Source organism: Oenanthe melanoleuca, chromosome Z (genome assembly GCF_029582105.1).
Source record: "Oenanthe melanoleuca isolate GR-GAL-2019-014 chromosome Z, OMel1.0, whole genome shotgun sequence".
Taxonomy (NCBI): domain Eukaryota; kingdom Metazoa; phylum Chordata; class Aves; order Passeriformes; family Muscicapidae; genus Oenanthe; species Oenanthe melanoleuca.
Genome location: NC_079362.1, coordinates 6,533,904 through 6,554,685, shown reverse-complemented (window position 1 = coordinate 6,554,685; position 20,782 = coordinate 6,533,904). Strand labels below are relative to the sequence as shown.

The following is a 20,782-nucleotide window of genomic DNA, read 5'->3' as shown; positions in this document are numbered from 1 at the left end:
TTTAGAAGTTCCTTGTTTGTCCTGGAGGATGGCCTGGACAAAGGGAGATACCCAATGCCGTGGGGCATGTGCTGCTCTCTTTTTCAGAGCAGGATGATCTCCCACCTCCTCACCTAAGAAAGGGAGTGGGCCAGAAAGATTCCTGCCTTATCCATTCACCTCCAGAGGATTTGTCTGCAGCCTGGGAAGGCTGAGATGTAAGGGGAGAGGGAACAGTGCCCTCACCATGTGTCTCACCCAGCTCCCTATGTCTGGGGGGGCAGAAGAGGCTTGTTTGAACCAGTGTTGGAGACATTCAACGTCAGTATCCTCCTTCCATCCCCGCACTGTGCAGAGGAAGTGTGCGCTGCCTCAGCAGTGACACCACACACGGCGAGGCTACCAAAAACAGGAACTGCAAAGCCTCCATGTGAATTTGCATCAAACACCCTCAAAAATGTGCCCACAACTGTTTACAGTGCCTGACTGACAACAGAGCGTTGTATTTCTGTCAGCTCTTGTGACGCACTGAGGTTCAAGGATTGAGAAGCCTCGTCCCAGAGTGGGTCAGGTTTGTGTTTAGGCATGGCAGTGCCCAGGAGGACGAGGAACTGGGGGGACTGGTGCTGCTTGGAGGTGGTAGTGGTGGGAGAGAAGCCTCTCTTCCACATCCCAAGTAAGCAGCTGTGTATTTACTCCCAGGAAAAACAAGGGAGCTCTGCGAGCTGAGGATTTCAATCAGTGCTCCAGCTCCGTTCACCAAGGTCACAGCTCACACAAAGCTGATCTGGTGGAAGCCTCCAGGTCTCCTTTTCTCTCTGCTTGGCTGTCATCTCTTCCACCTCCCGCCCCTCCAGCTTGGCACAGAGGTCTGTCTTTGGAAACAAGGGCTTTGGGCTTGTCTGAAATCCTCTGTCAGTGTGACTCTGGGGACACAGCAGCTGGAACAGTACAAGCAAGAGGAGCTGAAGGGAAACTCCTTCTGCCTCTTCCTAGTAGTTGTACCTGGGGCTGCCAAAAACGTGCCCAGAGCAGTGTAGGCAGACACACCTATTTCTCCAGGCTTTTCTTTTCTGGCTCCAGCTTTACACCTTCCTGGAGGAGGGGGACTTCTGGCATCTGCTTCTCTGAGAGGGAGCACGCCAGAGCAGCTGCTCTTGCCAGCATTTTGTGCCTGGTGAGGGTGCCTTAAATGTCTCCCACGTACTGAGATAGGTACATTTTGGGATGGGGGCTGCCTGGAGAGCACATCAGACCTTTTATTCACTGGTGAACATCCCTTGTAAAAGGGTGGTTTAGAGTTCTGCTTATGACTTCATCTCTGAGAGGCTTGGACAGCAAATGCAGAGTCTAATCTTAAAAAAAAAAAAAGAAAAAAAAGTGGCTGGAGATGCATGGGTGGAGAAGCTTGGCTCGGGCGGCTGCCGATGTGAGGCTGCCTGTGAATTGGCATCGGCAGGGGAAGTTTGGAACCAGCACCAATTTATTCTTTCATTGCAACCTCCGCTGAGACTGGGGAGGCAAAGGGGAAAAAAGGCATTTCGGTCCCAGTCACTTTCCCCATTTCAACCGGCTTCGGGAGCCAGGGTGGAGGAGGTCTCTCCATTCTCTTCCCGGTTAATTGTCTAATTGGGGAACAATGCGCCTCTCGCACCCGCCTGTCCCTCTCCGGAGGGCTCCGGGCGAGCTCCGAGGGTCCCGTCCCGCCGCACCGGGCCGCGGGTCCGGGGTCCGGGTCCGGGTTCGGGGGGAGCCCCGAGGGGGCGGCCGGGCCGGGCCGGGCCGGGGCGGGGGGGCCCCGCTCGGCGAAGGCAGGCGCTGGGGGCTCTCCTGCGCCCAGCAGCTGCGGGAGCTTTGGAAATTGCAAGGAGGCTCTCGCAGAGCTTGTGAACCCTCCTCTCCCCGAGCCAGCGCCCCTCCTCTGCAGCGCTGACGGTACAACGATATAATAATGATGGGTGGCTGAGGCTCGCATTTGAACTTGCAGGCTCGCTGCCTTTGCCCACTGCTCGGTCCCGGCTCCGAGTCAGGTGCTCGCCGGCGGGAAGCGAGCGAAGGAGGGGAGACCGAGCTCCGGCACAAGGGGAGAGACCCCGGAACCACCGGCTCCTTCCAGCACTAACGAGGGGATTTACTCTTTCATGCGGCCACTGGGATCTCTGGACTAGCCCAGCCACCACGTTGTGATTTTTTGCGATCTCTGCAATACGCTACCTTTTAAGGTAACTATAACTCTTTTTTTGCGGGTTGGTTTTTAGAGGTTTTTTTCAACTTTTCTTTCCCCCCCCCCTCCTTTTTCTGTGTATATGACTGCCAGCAAATACCTACTCTAAGATGTAAAACAATTGTTTTACTGCTTGTACCAACAAAGAGTTCGAACTGCAAATCTTAAGCGGGAGGGAGTAGCGATGATTGGTGAATTTAAATAACCTGGGGTAAGTTCAACGACACGCGGGGGAAGAGGAGAAGGAGGGATGCTCGGGAACACACCAAAAAAAAAAAAAAAAAAAAAAAAAGGAAAAAAAAAAAGGAAAAAAAAAACCGGTGCGAAGGGGAGAACAAAGAAAACTAGGGAATAGAAGACTTTGGGGATGGGAGCCCTGACAGAAGTGCTCGGTGGTTTGGATGGCTGGGAAGGTAGAGCCGCACCTTGGCGTGCGACGGGGCTCCGGAGGGAGACGGGAGGAAGCTGCTCCTTACGGGTGCTAAGTACACAAAGAGCCCGTATGCCAGAAGGGACCTTTCCCCCCACGGCCACCAGTTTTCCAGCGCTGGGAAAAGCGTGCGCTCTGTGCCCTTCACTCCCGTGTGCTCCCCACATCCCTTTTTTTTTTTTTTTTTTTTTTTTTTTTTATCCTTCCAATCCTTCCCCCTGATGTTCCTGGAAAGCTGCTCGCAGGCTCTGAGCTGCTCAGCATCTCAGCCTGCCCCGAACCACATTTTCTCTGCGGAAAGGGGGGCAGTGGGTGAAACGGGAGGGAGGAGGAGGACCGCAAGGTCAGCGGAGCAAAACGCCCCCTCTTACACCCACGTCCAGTTTCTGGGGCACGGGCTTTGCCTTCCCCGCTTTCCCGAAAGAGGATTTCGCCTTTGTGCCACAAAGGAGAAGTGGTGGAGGAGCGGGGAGCTGCTCCGACGGCGGGAAGGAGCGGTGTGCGCGCTGAGGGTGTGTGTGAGGGGACGGCAGCGGGACCCGGGCCGCCTCCGCCGGGCCCACACAAAGGGGCGGCGGGCAGCGGGCGGGGGCCGGCCCTCATTGTCCCCCTGGTCACGTCCTCCCGGCCACCCCTCCCTCCCTTGCACCGGCTCTCGGCATTGAGCCCCCGTGGCTTTTTTTTCTTTTTTTTTTTTTTTTCTTTTTTCTTTTTTTTTTTTTTCCCCCTTCTTCCCTTCCCTCTGCTTATCGCCCGCTTCCCTCAGTTTTTCCTCCCTTTCCCCCATTCTCCTCCTTCCTCCTTTTTCTTCCTCTTTTTCTCCTTCTTTCCCCTTCTTCCTTTCTTTTTCCCCCTTCTCCTTCCTTCTATACCCTCCTTTTCCTTTCCCCCTTCTTTTTGTTTCCTCTCCTCTCCGCTCTCTTCCCTTTCCCTACCCGTTTTCCCCTCTTCTCCCTTTTTGCCCTGTCCCTCCCCTTTTTTCCCCCCATTTTCTCCTCCTCCCACCTTTCCCCCACCATTTCTTTCCCTTTTTTTTTTTTTTTTTTTTTTTAATTTTTGTGTGTGTGTGTGTGTGTGTGTGTGTGTGTTAATTGAGGCGTGAGCGTTGAAGCGGGCTGGGAAAAAAAATCCAAAAAACCCAAGGGAAAAAAAAAACCCAAACCCCATCTCAGGATGCGAGAGAGTAAATGTTGTGTGTCTTCAGGGATTGCCTTTATTCCCGTGCCTATTACATTTAATGAATTTTTAAATTTTTTTTGGCCTTTCGGTCTGAGGGAAAGGGGAAGTTTCCTTCCCCACACGGAGCGAGCGACGCTCGGCGGGGCGAGCCCGGGACGGGGCGGGCGCGGTCCCGCTCTGCCGGGGCGGGGGGGAGGCTGTGGCAGGGCTGGGCTTTGGCAGGGTCTCCGCGTCGCGGGTTTAATCCCGGTTCTGGGCTGGCGGGCTCGGTACCGCTCTGGGCCCGCCGGTCCGGGCCCGGTTCGGGGTGCTGGGCCCGGCCCCGGCCCGGGGGCGCGGCCGCTGTCGAGGAACGGGGCGGGCGCGGCGGCCCCGCGGCGCCCCCGGGCGGCGAGCGGCGGGATCGCAGCTCCCGCAGCCGCCGGTTTCCCGCCAGAGGGCTCCGGGCCCGGCACCGTGAGGGGAAAAAAAGGCCGAGCCCCCTCAAATCACCGCCGTGATGAAGTTATTTAATATATCAAACACCGCCTCGGTAAAAGCCCCCGTCTCCGCTGTTTCTCGCACTCCCCATCCAGCCCTGGGAGTCTTCTGCACAAGAAGCGGGTCCTGAGGGGGCTCCAGGATGATCCAGGGATGGAGCAGCTCTGCTGGAGGAAAGGCTGGCACAGCTGCCACTGCTCAGCCTGCACAGGAGGAGCTCTGGGCTGAGCTCAGGGTGGCCTTGCAGGGCCTGGAGGAGCTGAGCAAACATGGACAGAGACAATTGCCCAGGGCTGCAGGGACAGCACACAGGGAATGGCTCCCAGTGCCAGAGGGCAGGGCTGGGGGGGATTTGGGGCAGGAATTGTTCCTGGCAGGGTGGGCAGGGCTGGGATGGAATTCCCAGAGCAGCTGTGGCTGCCCCTGGATCCCTGCAGTGCCCAGGGCCAGGCTGGACACTGGGGACAGTGGAAGTGTCCCTGCTGTGGCCTCGTGCCCAGCAGTGGGTGAGCCCCAAGAGCGCTGAGGAACCCCTGGTGGAGCCACAGCGGGGTCCTGGAGCCTCACCCCATGATGGCAGTGCAGGGTTACACCTGTGGGTGACACCTTCACATCATTTCCACCTCCTGCTCCCTTCACCCGTGCTGGAGAGGAATGGGCAGGAGAGGCCCCAGGCTCTCCTGGAACAAGTTCATCAAGCCTGTCAGAGGTCAAAGTGCACTCAGCAATGCTCTCAGGCACAGGGCAGGATTGTCAAAGCGTCCTGCGCAGAGCTAGGAGCTAAACTTGGTGATCCCCGTGTGTCCAGCTCGGGATATTCACAGTTTCTGGAGAGAAGGGAGCTGAGGTGCTGCAGAGGGAGCAGGCTGTGCTCACTGCTCCTCCACGCGCTGCCTCTGGCAGCTCTCCACTGTGTCTCGGCGTGGCTGTCCCAGAGCCTGGAGCTGCTGCTGGCGTGAAAGCACGAGGATTGAGGGATGTCCCGAGGCAGCAGCTGCTGCAGCCAGGAGAACACGCTGTGCTCTGGTCACTGTCTGTGCTCCAGACAAGGACTCAGCCTGCAGGAGTTTCCCCCACAGCTGCTGGGGGTGAAGAGGAAGGGGTGATGCAGGCACCCCAAAACTTCTCTGGGGCTTTGGGAAGGGATAATGGGCCAAGCAGGTGCCACTGATTGGGATGCAGGATGATGCGCCATGTGTCAGTACAGTGGGCTAATTAATCATGTGGAAGAGAGGTGGTGAAGCTGGCAAAGTTTATTAGACAGCGCTGATGGTGAGGTGGATACACGTCAGAAATTAACAATACCGGGATCAAAGGTCTGCAGAAGTAAAAGAAAGTGCAGAATTTGAGGGAAGGTGGCACCTGTGAACTTTCAGAGCTTGGAAAGGTAGCAAGGGATGTGCTATGACTGGGATTGGTAATTTCCAGCTTGTTGGGGTTACACTGGAAGCTGTAATTTACTGTTTTACCCATTAGAATGAGCAGCCTTCCTTCTCTTCTCTAGTGCTGGGCTCTGTTGGGTCCCACCCTCTTTTTTTTTTTTTTTTTTCTTTTAATCTTTTATGTCATTCTGATTTTCACTAGGAAGGATGGGCAGAGGCTGCTTTTTACGTGTTTAATGAACTTAGCCAGATTTCACAATGCAGCTGTAGAGCATGTGCAGAACCAACCTCAGAGTGACCTGAAAAATTGCAGGTTTTAGGGACACTGTTACATCTATGAAAATGGCTAATTCCTCATTGTCTCTGCTTCAGAGAAACTGGGAATTTTATGATAAGCTTTAGTCTCTTCCACACCAGCACAATTCACTTTCCGAACCTGGAGTTTTAAACAGAAAGAGAGACATGATGTTCTCTCATCTGGTTAAATTAAAATAGCATTGGTGTGAGATCAAGCTTAGACTGCAAACTAAACACAAGCTGGAATTTTGTCAGAACTTACTGCTCCTATGAGTTTTTTGCTGTAGTAAGGGAAGGTAGCAGCGCCTGCAAAAACAGGAGTTGTGCTCTTTCCCCAAAGAGAGAACCCCTACGGAAAGCTTTTAAAGATGTGAACTTTGCCCAGGACTTTGGCATCTATTGGTTAAAAGATGCTGTGCTCAGGGTTGTATCTATTTAGAAATGTAACACAAATTCCTGCTGTAGATCCATCTGCTTGTAGTAGCTTCTAATAAAATGGATCAGCCCAGTTGGAAGCCAGCCAGCAGGCAACCCAAGTTTGGTCACGTCAAGCGAGGTACTTTTTTAGCAGAATGTGGAAATTAAACACTTACTCAAGTCTTGCAGCTTGAGTTGGCAGGATTTGCTCACCATGTCTCTAGTGTTACGGATTTCTTTTACTATAGGTGTAGTGACACCAAGGGGAAAAAAAAAAACTCTTGTGGAAAAAGGCACAGTTAGATGGATTTTGGCTAATTGCAGTGGTCTTCGGGGCAGTACAGCAGACTTCTGTGAACTGCAGAGTGCGGGAATGGGAAACACAAACCTGTTTTAGAGCAGGGATTTACCTCTGGAGGCTACAAGAGAGCACAGTCTGTTGCACCTCTGCCAGCAGAAGGGTAGGAGCAGCCACATCCAAGAGCCTGGAAATGTGGGCAGAAATTGGGGTGAGGCGTAAGCAGCAACCTCTGCCCCACCCTGAGTCCTGAGGAGAATTTTTGGCACCAGGTCTGTGGAGCTCTGTCTCCTCCTAAGCCAGGCTGCCCCGTGGGGCTGAGCAAGGTGCTGCTGTTATGGTCTGCATGTTTGGAGAGGGTGGCAGGAATAACTGCTGGTTTAGTTCTGGCAGCTGGAGTGGAGCAGCACTCGGCAGCCCAGGAGTGCTTATGGGAACCCACCAAAGCCTGGAGCGTGAAAACCAGCCCTCAGGTGTGGAAGGCTGTGTGGGAGTCACATTCCTGACCCCAAGGGCTGAAAATCAGACCATCCTCCCAGGGGTTTTCATTGCTTGAGTGTGCATTTCAGGATAAAGAAGATTTATAAAAAGTCAAGAGGTGGTTTTCCAAGAGTCAAGTAGGGTTTTTTGGCAAGTGTCTCTTAGTAAGCTTTGTGCTCAAACAGTGCAATTTTTGGGAGCTATCCACCCTTGGTGCAGCAGGTGTAATTCCTGCCCTACTCAGTAAAAGGCTAGGAGCCATCACAGCCAGGAGTGTTCTCTTCTGTTCCCATGGTACCTTGAAAATTGCCCTTCCACAGCTGCCTTTCTGTTTCCATCAGTCCCTGTGGGTGTGTGTGTTGTGTTTGGTGGCTGGAAGCGTAGCAGCAGGGTTTGTGTTCTTACCAAACGTGGAAGCAGTTGTTTTATGACAGCAGTTGCAATGGACTTCCAAGGGCAACAGGCTTCCACTGACACGTGCCAGGCACTCAGGTACAGAGCCAGGTCAGAGCCAGGGAAGTGGGCCAGGTGGTGGTTGCAAAATGCAACCAGCTCCATTTAGGTGTAACACCCCCCTTGTCAGGAAAAAGAAAATACTTTATTATTTTTCTTGTCTGGTTTCTTTGATTCCCTTGATTCTGGTCTCAAAAGGCAAGGTTGCCTTCAGGGTAAGGAGGGAGATAAAACTTGTGGGTAAACATGGAGAGCTAAACTTGTAAACATTCTGTTCTGGACCTTGGCTTCACTGTGGATGTGGCCAGCGTGTGACTCATGGGAGCACATGTGGGCAGAACATCTCAAAAGGTCTGGAGTCACTCAGCTCTCACAGAGGCTTTTGTCTTTGTCTCGCAGGCAGGTCCTTCACTCAGCACCTTGGGAGGTAGAGAATTCTGTCAGTCTTCTTTTCATGCTGTGTTTCTGTAGGAACTTTGCTGCAGTGGTTTTGGTGCTTGAGGCTCCCAGTGTTTTTGGGATACAAGGGTTGCTTGAAGGTCCTTCTGCACATCTGTAGGCTCAGACTGACATCACTTTTTCTTTTAATTGTTGTGTAATAATGAGGATCATTTCAGTGTTTATCTAAGCAAGCATGTGACTGTATTTCAGAGCTGGTCCATTGCATTCAAAGGATTTTGATATATCTGCAGCTCTGATCTTGTGCAACCTCCTCACTCATAACCTTGTACAGGGAGTTTGCACCCAGGCACAGTATAGAATTCTAAAGTTAGCTAATAAATAGTCACTCTTTTTTTCCTTCACATGCAGCTTGGCTTGTGTAAGTGTAGGAAGAGATAAAAGTGTGGCTGAGTGGTGTTGGGGGTTGGTGTTAAGGTCTTCAGAAGAAGTTTAATGACATGTAGAGCTTACACTGAATGAACTCCTGGTTCCTGCTTGGGACTCAGTCATGAAAAGTGCAAATTCCATGAAGTTCGCGTTGCAAAATAAATGATATCACACTCCACACTCAGCTGCCCTGAGTGGCTGCAGCAGAGATGGGACGTCCTGGCAGCGTGCAGCCTGCTCTGTGGAAAGCAGCTGCCTTTCTCCCTCCACGCCCAGGGAATAGGTTGTAGCACATGTCTCCCAGTGCAACCAGCTGGCTCTGGCCATCCATGTACAGGGGAAGGAAGGCCCTGGGGTTTTCAGCCCTATTGGGTGGGAATTTTTAACTTGCCTCACTGGAAAGGCTTGGTTGGGGATGTTTTGCGTCTTTCCCGTGCTGCTCAGACGTTACAGGATGTGTGCCAGTTCACACAGACTCATGTGGAGTTTGGGCTGCAGCTGTGAGCTGTGGAGAGAACTGTCCTGAGCTTGAACACGTCACCAGGAGTTTTCTGAGGCTGCCTCTCTGTGTGTCTTTGCTGTCACGTTCAGTGCAGCCTGTGGAGTTTTTAAAAGTGGAAGTTTGAAACTGTGCACGTGTGCAGTGCAGGTTGCGTGGTGGTAACACAGACAGGTTACAAAGGTACAGGTAAATCTATTAAATCTCTGCTTCACTGATCCTTAAGGCAGTTCAACTGCAAGCTCTCTTGAACACAAAAATACTGTGAGCCTGGTTACTTGTCCAAGTGACAACCTCAGGTAGCAGATTTTGCAGCAATATCAGGAAAATCAAGGTGGTGATAAAAATTTGTCAGTTTTGACAAACTGCTGCTGAAAGTGATTTCTTATGTTGGGATGTTCATAGCACATATGTGTAACTATAAAGATGAGGGACTATTTTATAAGCCCTTTATAGTTGTTGGTGTTTTCTTGCAATGCTTTTGTAACTTTGGAGATATTTACCGGTTCAACATGTGTAACTATGAACTAAAATGAAAACTGGGAAATAATGTTGTGAACATGCAATTTATTATTATGTTCATATGATACATGTAAAGAGCTCTCCAGCTGTTGGAAGGTGGAGCCTGTAAAGGACAGTGAGAAGCAAACCCAAAGGGAACTTGCATGTCAGAGAATCAACAACCTGAAACCCATTATAAAACTGTATTCCATGGAGGCACGTAGTCATTATAACAAATCTCCACCACAAATTGTTAAATGAAGATGGTCTGAAAGCAGGAAGGACTGCTTCTGATACCAGTGACAAATACTGATGTGCTGAGTTACAACATTTGCTAACCACTTACTCTTTTGTTCTTCATTTCTAGGTCAAGATGTTGTTAAGTATAAAAAGTATCTTATGGATATACTCTACAATAGTTATAACATATATGCTACCTAAAGGTAAGTCTTCTGTACATAGAACATTTGATTAAAATCAATTGAGTGGTCTAATTGGGAGGGCATTTCACAGGACTGAGGGAACTACCCAAACTCAGGAAATTGACTTTCTTTACCCCTGCCATGCTGCACCATGTCACTAATTGTGTTTCTGTGTCCTCCTCAGGGTGTTAATGATTTATATATGTTGTGTTTGGGCTGCCATGACCTAAGCTGGGGCAGGGTCCTTGGCTGCTGGGGTCTGGAGCAAGGAGGTATTAGGGCAGCTGCAGGTTTGGGTGGAAAGGAAGGAGCCTTTACTACCTCTCTTGGGGATTCCATGCTAAAAATGAAGTATGTATCCATGTGTGGTTGCCGTGACTATTTGAAAGTTTGGGTCAGGCCTTCAGTAAGGAAAATATTCCAACAGCTGCTGCAGGCTCACAAAATTGGGAAAGCAGCTTTCCCAAGTCTCAAACTTGATTTTTCTTTTTTTTCTTTCACCTTTCTTTCCAGGAACTCCTCAAACTGACCTTAACCTTGTAAAAATCAAATCTATTAGTTTTTTGGGTTTTTTTTCCCACCTAGCTTGAATACTGCTGCAAGTAACATCTTTAGGTAGTCCTGAATGATTAAGAAAAGGACTGGTTCATTAGTGGAACCAATTTAAAAGAAAAAAAAAACCAAAACAAACAATAATAGATTTAGGCTGGATAAAAGGAAGAAAGGTCTGGATCAGATCACAGGCCTGACTCACTGCCCTGCACAAAGGCAGAATTCAGGGATACTGGGATTGAGAGGCAGCACTGTACATGGAGAGGAGTCACATGGATCCTTGGAGTTGTACAATGTGGGATGCCATCTTTACATGTCTTCTCACTTATTCCAGATTTTATTTCATCTTAAATGGCCTATCTTATCTCCAGAGTGGAATTTTTGGTTCTTAGGAGTTTTTTTATGAATGTCCCTTTCTTCGGAATGTAGATCAAGTGGTCACCCATCCTTATTTGCCCAAATTTTTTCAAAGAAATTCAGAAAGACCCTGATGTTCCTGGAACACACTGTGAACTTTGTAGGGTTTATTTTTTGTGTCGGGGGCCATTCTTTTGCCCTATAGAATCTTAACCATTTTCAAATGGCCACGGTGAGGAGGCCAAGGATGAAAAAAATTTCCTTTTTGATGAATTGATCTAATTCACGATCCCAAAGAATCTGTGGGATCAACTCATGCCCTTATCTTTTGTAGAAAAGTCAGTCGGTGCGATAATATTTTTGAGGAAGAGTATTAGAAGACTGCACACAATCTTTAGAAGTATGTCTTTTGCTTAAAAATACTCGAAAAACAAAATATATCTCACCATTCTGAAAGATACCCTAAGTTTCAATCTTTTATTTTTAAATCCTTAGTTTGGATACAAAATTGAAGCCTTTAATTGTTTTGTGAAACACCAATTCCCAGTTTGTCACTATTATGGTTTACAAGTTGGACCTTTTGGTTATAATCAACACTTAAGTTTTTTCTTCCTGTTTTGGGTGGCCATTTGTGGCATTTTGTTGAGTTCTGCACCTGAGATTTACATTTGCCTGGCTCCTTGTGTCTTGCAGGCTTGGAAAGTAGTTCTTCACTCTGCACATCCTTCTCTTATTCTGCTTGTTCAGACCACAAACCACCTGGTAAAGGACTCAGGGAAGGTTTTTGTTGGGTCTCAGTCCATTACCTGTCAGTGTTTCAAACAAGTTTCACTCATTTTAATTCAGTATTATCTTCACTAAAAAAATTCTGGTTAATGAAAAGGCTTCTCTTAGGCTCAGTGCTAGTAGCTGGATTGACAAGACATAGTTTCACTGATCCTTTCTATTTCTGCTGCTAGACAAGGCAATATACCATATGTCCCAGCAAGTTGCTGGTGAACTAAAAAATGAGATGCAACATTTTTCTTTTTTTTTTTTTTTTTCCCCCTCATAAATTTAGCTAAAAATAAATAGAATATTTTATTCTTTAAGCATGTGAGATTTGTCTGCAGAGTCAGTACCAACATTCTGTTTGTTTAAACTCAATTATGTGGCAAATTCACTCCTCTAAGCAGTGTCAGACCATTCAGAGCACTCTTTTCTTCAGACTGCTTGTCCACTGCACACATATTGGCCTGGTCATTGTGGTTAATGTGATACAGAAGGGCAGAATTCTGCCCTTTTAAAAAATTATCTAGATTCCTACTTGAAGAATTTTGTAACATTTACCTCAGAACAAGTGTACACATTTTGCAGAAAGACACTTTGCAAGAGTTCCTTTCCACCGCGAAAGGAAGACATCCAGCTATGTGTCAATGGTCTATTACATCCCATTGGTAGGGGCTGACAGGGAATATCAGCCTAGCAAAGATGCTAGAGGGAAAAAAATGGGTCATATGGATTAGCATAAGATACTGATAGCTTCTGCATTGGTCAGTAAATTTTGCTAGGCTGACTATTTGAAGTACTGCAAGAAATCAAGGTTTTTGGAACTCTGCAGGAACATCACTTAATCTTGTATTTCAGATATTATGTCAGCCAAATATTTTCTTTTTCTGTAGGGAAAAATTTCTCTTCTTATTCTTCCTTCTCCTCCTTCTTCTCTTCTTTTCCTTCTTCCCTCCCCTCACCACAACAAATAGTGCTGATATAATTATTTCTAAAGTTGGGCAGAACTGCAGCTACACAGAATCTCCTGTTCTGGGAAGTAGCACAGTTTAGCCTGGATCTAGTTTGCATATCAGGATGATGTGTTGTTTGCCGAGGCTTCCAGCTGGCTGATGTGAAGGCATGAATTTTAAAGGGAGGAAATTTCCTCAGGGTTCAGAGCTGATATTCCAGATCACTCATAATCAGAGGCAATGTTCTTTAAAAGTTTATTAAAATTCAGTCAGTCAGTATAATTATAATTTAGCCATTCTTCATTTAAGAAGAAAGTTCCTGTAAGGTGTGTAGATGACAAGAGATCATAATAAATTCTAAATATTTTGAGACTGATTTTAATCTCCCACCTGTGCAATTTGGCAGTAATTCCATCACAACTGATAGAACTGAGAATTCATTCTGTTTCTTTATCTCTAACCACTGTAACTCTGTGAAGTTCCAACAAAATAAAGGTGATATAAAAGATCTCTGTTTCATCAGTTTTGATACTGTCATCTTGAATCTATCTGAATTAAGTGCCCAAGGAATTCTAGCTTGGTGGGCATGGATGGAAAAGACCTGAGAACTTCCATTCAGAATTCTGTGTCTTCTCTGTCAGTCCATTTTTCTCTTTTTCTGGCTAGAAATAATAATAAATGTTAATAAATATTAATAATAAAATAATATTTTATTATTGAAATGCTTGGGCATTGAGGTGATGACTCTTGTATTAAACCTGTTTAGATAATACCATTAAGATTTTGTCCTGTGGACAATCTCTCCCTGTTAAAAATAATCAGGTTCATGAGCAACTTTCCTTTTTTCTTCTATTTTCCTTTTTTCCCTCTTTTTTTTTTTTTCTGTTTTCTTTCTTTTTTTTCTTCCCTCCTCACCCCCTTATTATTTTTTTTTCTCTTTCCTTTTTGCTTCTTTAATTCTCTCCCCCTGCCCACCCTTCCATTCCACCCTCCAATTTTCAACTCTTTAAGGAGAGATTATATTTTTCATCACAGATAAACAGATGATTTTCATGTGCTGCTGTGTCCTGTTTCATGTATCATTCTATTGGTGGTTATTATTAAGTTATTATGCTTCTAAACTTTATGAATATTAGTTCCCTTCAAAATTATGATGGCCATGTTCTACCTTTCGAAAACAATAGGGTGAAGGAGGTAAAATAGTTACTATTGTGCATCAGCTTTTAATCTTCATTAAGCCATTATGTGTGATGAAATAACATCTCATAAAAAAGGTAAATCCATCAGAAACCCTCTCTTCAGCTGCAGCATGCAGCTTGGATGAACAGTAGTCAACTTCCCCCTCAGGATATTGTCAGATGGAAGCATTTCACAGTGAAATGTTTGCAGCTGGAGATGACATAAAAAATGATAAAAGTCCTGATCATGTCAAGTCTGAGCCAAGTAGGGACTTTCTGTGCTTTACTTCCTCCTTTGCTTTTACATCCTGAAGTATTTCATTTCTGCGATGTGTTAAAGGCCCTGAGGCTACAAGGAAACAACTTTGAAAGAGTGACTGGGAGACTCTCACTGGAAAGGCTTTTGTTTCAGCACGTGTGCAATAAAGAGAGTTAACCCCTGAGAGAGCAGCGGGGTCAGGGGTGGCAGGGGTGCAAAGCCATGGGAACAGCTGCTGTGAGGTGAGGCAAGGTGTGAACTCCAGCAGCTCCCCTACGTTCAGGGTTTTTGGCCAGTGAGGTAACTCACCATTTTTCACTCAGAGTGGTCTTCCTCCTGTGAACTGAGAAAACAGCTCTTACAGTTCATCTGTCACCTAAAATTTCAGACAGTTTCTGAAGTGGTGGCCATAACAAATGGAGAGAATAAGTCAGGATGAAATTTTCCCAAAGAGAAACATGCTTCATCACCAGCCGAAGGTGTACCAAGATTGATACAAACTCTTTCAGCTTATCCTCCCCAGTCTTGTTACAAATCAGATAAGGTTCATGGATTTCAGGCTTCGCATTAGTGAATCATTAATTTCAACAATATATAATAACAATGAAATACATCTGTTTCTGATTTTGCTGTTACACTAATGTGATTTCTCCTTCCTCTCTCCCCTTTTTCTAGTTAAAGCAGAAAAAAAAACCCTGGTCAAGGGATCTCTCTCTGGAACTTCAGTCCTGCCATGCTTCTTTTCAACCACACCCACCATATCCTCCAGCTACGCCGCCGAGTACCTCCGGATCAAATGGTCCAAAGTGGAGCTGGACAAAAGCGGGAAGGACGCCAAGGAAACCACGGTGCTGGTGGCCCAGAATGGCAACATCAAAATAGGGCAGAGCTACAAGGACAGAGTGTCTGTGCCGAGCCACTCCGAGGAGACCGGGGATGCCTCGCTGAGCTTCTCCAAGCTGCGCGCCAGCGACGCCGGCGTCTATCGCTGCGACGTCATGTACGGGGTGGAGGACACACAGGCCATCATCTCTCTGGCTGTTGAGGGTAAGGATTTGTCTGTTTCATTTGCAGCCAGCAGGGATTCCAGCTAAAGCAGCGGGGCTTAGTCATCAACACAAAACTAGAGAGGAATTAAAGGAGTGTCTTTAGCGATTCGCCCTTTGAGTAGGGTGAAAAGAAGCAACTCGTTATGGAAAGGATGAAAACTTAGGATGGAAAGGAGCCACTGAACTGTGGTTGGCTTGTTTGGGTGTCCCAAACCATGCCACCAAAAGTGGGAGCCACTCTTTCTCAGGAAGGAACATCAGGCATGAAGGAAGTGCTTCTTTTTGCCCAGTAATAAGTTTTGGATGGGCATGAGGAAAAGTCATCTGGGAGAAGCTGCAAGAAAAGAGGTAGGGAGGTGTTTGCTAAATGAGGGGCAGGCAGTGATAATAGTTTGCTTGCCATCTCTATGAGGAAATAGCCTCCAAAATTTTGAGAGGAAGAAGTCTGTGTTGAGAGACAGAAGAGAGAGGAGTTTCAGAACTGTTGACGTTGCAGAAGAGATCTAAGATTATCAAGTCCAAGCATTAAGCCAGCACTGCCATGTTCACTACTAATCCAGGCCTCCAAAAGCCACATTCAAACATTTTTGGACCCCTCCCAGGAAAGGTGACACCCCCACTTCCCTGGGAAGTGTATTCAATATCTGACCACCATTTCAGTGAAGTTCTATTTCTTGATGTCCACCCTGAGCCTCACTTGCCCAGCCTGAGCTGTTCACTCTCCTGTCCATGTTCCCAGATCCGAAATCCCCCGAGCTGTCCCCTCCTGTCAGGGAGCTGTGCAGAGCCACAAGGGCCCCTGAGCCTCCTTTTCTCCAGGCTGAGCCCCTTCCCAGCTCCGTTCCCTTCTCTGGCACTGCAGCCCCTCAGTTCCTGTGTGAGGGGCCCAGAGCTGTCCCAGGGATCTGAGCTGGTCCCTCAGCAGGGCCAGGACAGGGTCAGTCCACCCCTGGGCTCGTGCCCAGTGGCTGTTTCAGCACCTCCAGGACCTGTCCCAGCCCCTCTGTCCCAGCCTGAAGCGCTTCATCGGTTCAAACAAAACAAAAGTGAGTGGCCAAAGGAGCATGTGATGTGTGGGTGTTTCTCCTCCAGAGCCTGCTCGTGGAGCATGGCTCAGAGGCTGCTCCAGAGCCCTGTTGGGCTGGCACTGAGCCTGAGCTCACAGGCTGTGCTGAAAGGCAGGGCATTAACCCAGGCTCTGTGCCATGCACAGGCAAGTTCTGGACTCGGGTTTCTGCCTGTGCTTAGGACAGCACTGAGCTCTGTGGATGGATCTCCTCCCTTTGCACACACCTTTGCAACTCAATGTTTTTTGGAAGTTCAGTATTTACTCAGGTGAATGAATCTCAAAACAAACATTAATATCTGCTGCTGGAAGTCATGGCTTTGGCTTAGGCTTTTTTGGTGAGCTTAGTGCTGTATTGTTCTTCCAATCTGCCTAATGTGAACAGTCTGTTGGCATTGATTCGACTAAAGGATTCGAAGGTGTGGCCTTAATTTGGAAATCCAATAAATCAGTGTAGCCAGTAATATCTGCATAGTTCAGAAACTGTTGGGTCCTAATGACAAAAGCAAAAGAATGGTTTGAACATTACTTTTCATAACGAGTGTACCTGGCATTTCTTTACCCCTTTCCAAGTGTTCCCTTGACTACATATCTATATCCAGGAGCAGCAGATGTTTATGACAATAAAATATCAGATGATTTATGTTGATACTCTAGCTTTTTGTAGTCGCTGCTCCTGCAAAAACTCTGTGAAGTGTTGAACTCATTAGATTTATTATTTTACCTCAATGAAAAACTTCACACACTCCATTTGCTCTCTGCAACTGTTTTTTTCCATGACTACTTTAATGTCAGAATTTCAAGAGAGGAAAAAAGCTAAGTTTTGCTTATGGAAAAGGAAAATTGGTTTGCCTGATTGCCATTTGTGCCGTCCATTCTCAGTTTTCTCCATTATGTAAAAAAATGGCATTTATAAACTCATAAGACCTTCATGTGAATGTTGCTGCTCAAATCTTCTGCTCTATTCTTTATGATTTAATCTCTTATTTATAAACCACAAAAACATTAGTCCTGAATACAAATTATTTCTGTTGTTTCTTTTTTGAACCTGCATCTCAAAGTGACACCATTTGAAGACACGTGATCCCCTCACTCCCCCTTTGTGCACTCCTGTCCTGATTGGGGTTCAGGGAGGTATTTCCATGTTAACTGAGGTAATTCCAGAGCTGGGGGATAGCCTGGTTCAGCACTGTGCTTTGGTCAGCTCTCCTGGGTGGAGCTGAGGCTGCTGAAGCTCTGGTAAAGTGATCACAATTTTTTTTTATTCTGCTTATTTTATGCTCAAATTAAGTAGGCCAAAATTTTTTGACAGGGTTCTGTTGAAGCAGGTGTAATTCCTCTTTCACCATTATGATGATTTTCTTTTTCTTTTTTTTTTTTTTTTTTCTTTTTTTTTTTTTTTTTTTTTTTTTAAATGCTTCTTTGGGTATTTTTAAACCAATTCAGGACTTTTGTTCTAGGTATTCTCAGTGTCTCCATTTGTTTTATGGACACTCCCTAATTTTAAACTTTCAAACAAAAAGCATAATGCAGCATCAGTGAAGCCAGGGAGATAAGATTAGACAGCTGGCCTGCTTGTTTTTCAAATTAACCTTTGTAGCATAATAGCTGGGAGAGCTAACTTGAATAAAATTACTGTAATTGCCATTTCTCTCCTTTAGGTATGCTGGGAATACAAAACTGCTATTGAACACACTGTGCATCAAATAAATGTATTTTACCACTGATGTATTGTGAATGAAAAGTGGGATTTCTGAGGAAGAGTAATTTTCTCAGTAGCATACAGATTTCCTCGGGTTAAGCTGAATAGTGGGTATTAGTCATTGAAAGTAGAACTTCTAATATCTAATTATTTCTTTTGGCTAGGTCTCAAGCCCAAGACTATACAAAACTTGTAACTGTGAACCTATTTTTTTTTTCTCTAGCTATCACAGCAGACAAATTTGATAACTTGTATGCAAATATCTGGTAAATTTGCTGTTTTAGATGCCAAATTAACTTCTGAAGTCAGATTCATATGTTATTAGCAACAAACTGTTCAGACAAAAGTTCTGGATGTCCCAGAGTCCTATTCCAATGAAAGGGCATATTCCAAAGGGCAAACTTAAACATTTACCCTATTTTTTTATGACCCATTTTGCTGTCAGAGACCTGTCACCCATGGAATTACCCACACAGAAACTCCTGTTATTCCATCCTGAACAGATGTGGGTTTGGTTTTTCCCATTTGTTTTTTTGAATGTCTCTAGATTTTCATTACCCATGGGTGGGCTCCTGGTTAAGCCACCACTTAACCACAGCTGGTTATCCTTGTTATCATTCACAATGAAAGCATATTTCATGACATTGCCTTTGTCTCTGCAGTGCATATTTCTGCTACATCCTTTTTTGACAGGTAAAAGTTTTCTAAACAATGACAGAATCTTGGATATTGATGTAATTCTGTGTCTTTCCTTTGACTTGGTTACAGGAATTTTTGATTCCAACTACTTAGGTATCAATAGCTGCTTATATTTGGAAATAGATGATCTTTAAGCTCTTTTCCATCCCAAACCATTTCATGGTTTTGTCTCAGAGGCAGCATCAAGACATTGTGAATTCACAGGGGATTCTTTATCTGCTGAGCAGTGCTTGGCTGTGCATGCATCAGAGATCAAATATTTGATCTGAGTATCTGTTTAAATATCTCATCTTAAAGAAAAAACCTGAATTGGCTTGCTTAATTCTACAGCTGGGAGGAGTTGTGCTCTTGCTGGGGTGGCTCTGTGCTCTCCACACTTCACCCCTGATATCAGGGTTACTATTTTGTGTTCTGCAGTTGGCGAGGGTGTAAGAGGGGAGAGGGAAGCACTTAATTTTAGCCCACAGAGGAAGTCTGGGGCAGCCAGGTGCCTGCCTTACTCATTACTCACACCTGCAGGGCTGTCCTTGGGGCAGGCAGCTCTGCAGGATCACTGGAGGGGCACTTTCCTCACACTGGATACCCCCTTTCCTGTTATTAATCATGGAGAATGCTTTCCTGACACCCTGGTTGCTGCTATAATTACACTGACCTCCCAGACAGAGATATTTTGTGCTCAAAATGGATCTAACACCATGGCAGTGTTAGATGCTTCAGCTTCTCACAAGAAGAGGAATGAAGAATCTTAGAATATTTGGAGTTGGAAGGGACCCACTAGGATCCAATCCTGGATATGTAGAGCAAGTCATACTCATTTTCACTTCCACGTGTTTTCTTCTCTGCCTTCTGTGCACGTTCCTCCAAAATTTTCCCTTTGTCTCAGGAGCAACTCTTCCTTTGTCAGATTCTGTAATTTCATCTCTCTACAGTGTTTTGTGCTTTTCTTCTAAGCTTTCTTGGTGTTTCTAAGCCCTCAATTCAAACTGTCTCACACTGGGAGTCCTTGGCCTCACAGCTTTTGGGTTTTCTTGGGTGAGGTAAGCTCTCTGCATTAAATATCCCTGGTCACCAATTAGGGAGATTTGTAGATGACTCTTTTAGACTCAACTTGTGACCTTCAGGCAAAGCTACCTTGGGTGAGCTGAATTCCAGAAAGGATTTTATAAAAAGTACTGCTGTACCTTTCTGTGTCCACATTTATTCCTTCTCTCTAGTTGTAATGAAGTCACTTTTATAAAATACATTTGAGCTACCTTGTAAAAATCTGACCTACAAATGAAATTATACAGTACTTTTCATTTTGGAAAATGTCTGAATATTTAATGGAACACTTGCTTTATGTGATGCTATGATATTGAGCAATTAAGAAGGACATGTATGGCCCAATGTATTCAAAATTATGAAGTCTGAACAAACCATTCATTTGACCTCATTTTTTGTTCTCCTTCTTGGAGATAATTGGATTTAAAGGGATCAAAGTGGCAAATGGGATCCTTCTAGTTTACTTACTCTTTTGTAATAGCTTCTCAGTGAATATTTTTTTGCCTAAAGTGAGAGAAGTGAGAGCATTTTATTCTTTTCTAACTGATATTTTGGGAATTCACTCTTTTCATGGGCCTAATTTTCTCAGTTTGTTTGATTCTGCTGCAAATCTGAAAGACTTCTTTTTTTCCCCCAATTTTTTTTTTTTTTTTTTTTTTTTTTTTGGTTTTTTTTTTGTTTTTAAAGCCTTTTTAATGGCTAAAGACAATCCCAGGCTTAAGATACTGATCTTGTTAATGCAAAAAAACAAGAATTAGGGAGGCAGAGTAGATGGTAATTCACATTTTCATTTTTATGCAAACTTGTCTTTCCTGCAAGCGTTATAATGTTAATAAATGAAAGTTGTTTCCTAAGTGGGAACGCTGCCACTCAGTGATGCTGTTAGCTCTGGGAGATTGTGTGCTGACAACCTAATTGATCTATTCTCCCCGCAGCAGAAATCCCCTTCTTTATCTCTCTAAGTAGGCGTTTGAAGAGGTGCTTTTACCTAATCTTTTGGATTTACCTGCCTTGAAACCTTACCACCTCTTGATGTTGAGCTTCCGTGTAAATTATCACGGGCTGCTGCATTTTCCAGCTCGAGTTTTACTCTCCTCCCTTAAGGAGGAATCTTCCTGTAAAGGGAAGAACACAATTGGTAGCGGCCAACAGAGGATGGCAGAAGCAAATTTTATTTCTAGGTTAGATAAAGACCCAGGGTCTACATGCAAAGCATGCCAGAAAGAGGGAGGGAAAGGGTCTGGCCAAGCTGCTGTGTCCCTCTTGTAGAATTTGGGAGTGTGGCAGCC

The 20,782-nt window shown here is 45.8% G+C and overlaps 1 protein-coding gene across 1 annotated transcript in view; it reads left to right on the top strand.

The window, feature by feature from the left end:
* Positions 1-1,957: 1,957 nt before the first annotated feature.
* Positions 1,958-20,782, top strand: part of VCAN (versican) — a 98,781-nt gene continuing 79,956 nt past the window's right edge. Inside the window, exons 1-3 of the mRNA XM_056514411.1 lie at positions 1,958-2,201; positions 9,815-9,890; positions 14,612-14,983. Of these exons, the coding sequence (XP_056370386.1) occupies positions 9,821-9,890; positions 14,612-14,983 (442 nt within the window). The 5' untranslated portion in view covers positions 1,958-2,201; positions 9,815-9,820. The remainder of the gene's footprint in view (positions 2,202-9,814; positions 9,891-14,611; positions 14,984-20,782) is intronic.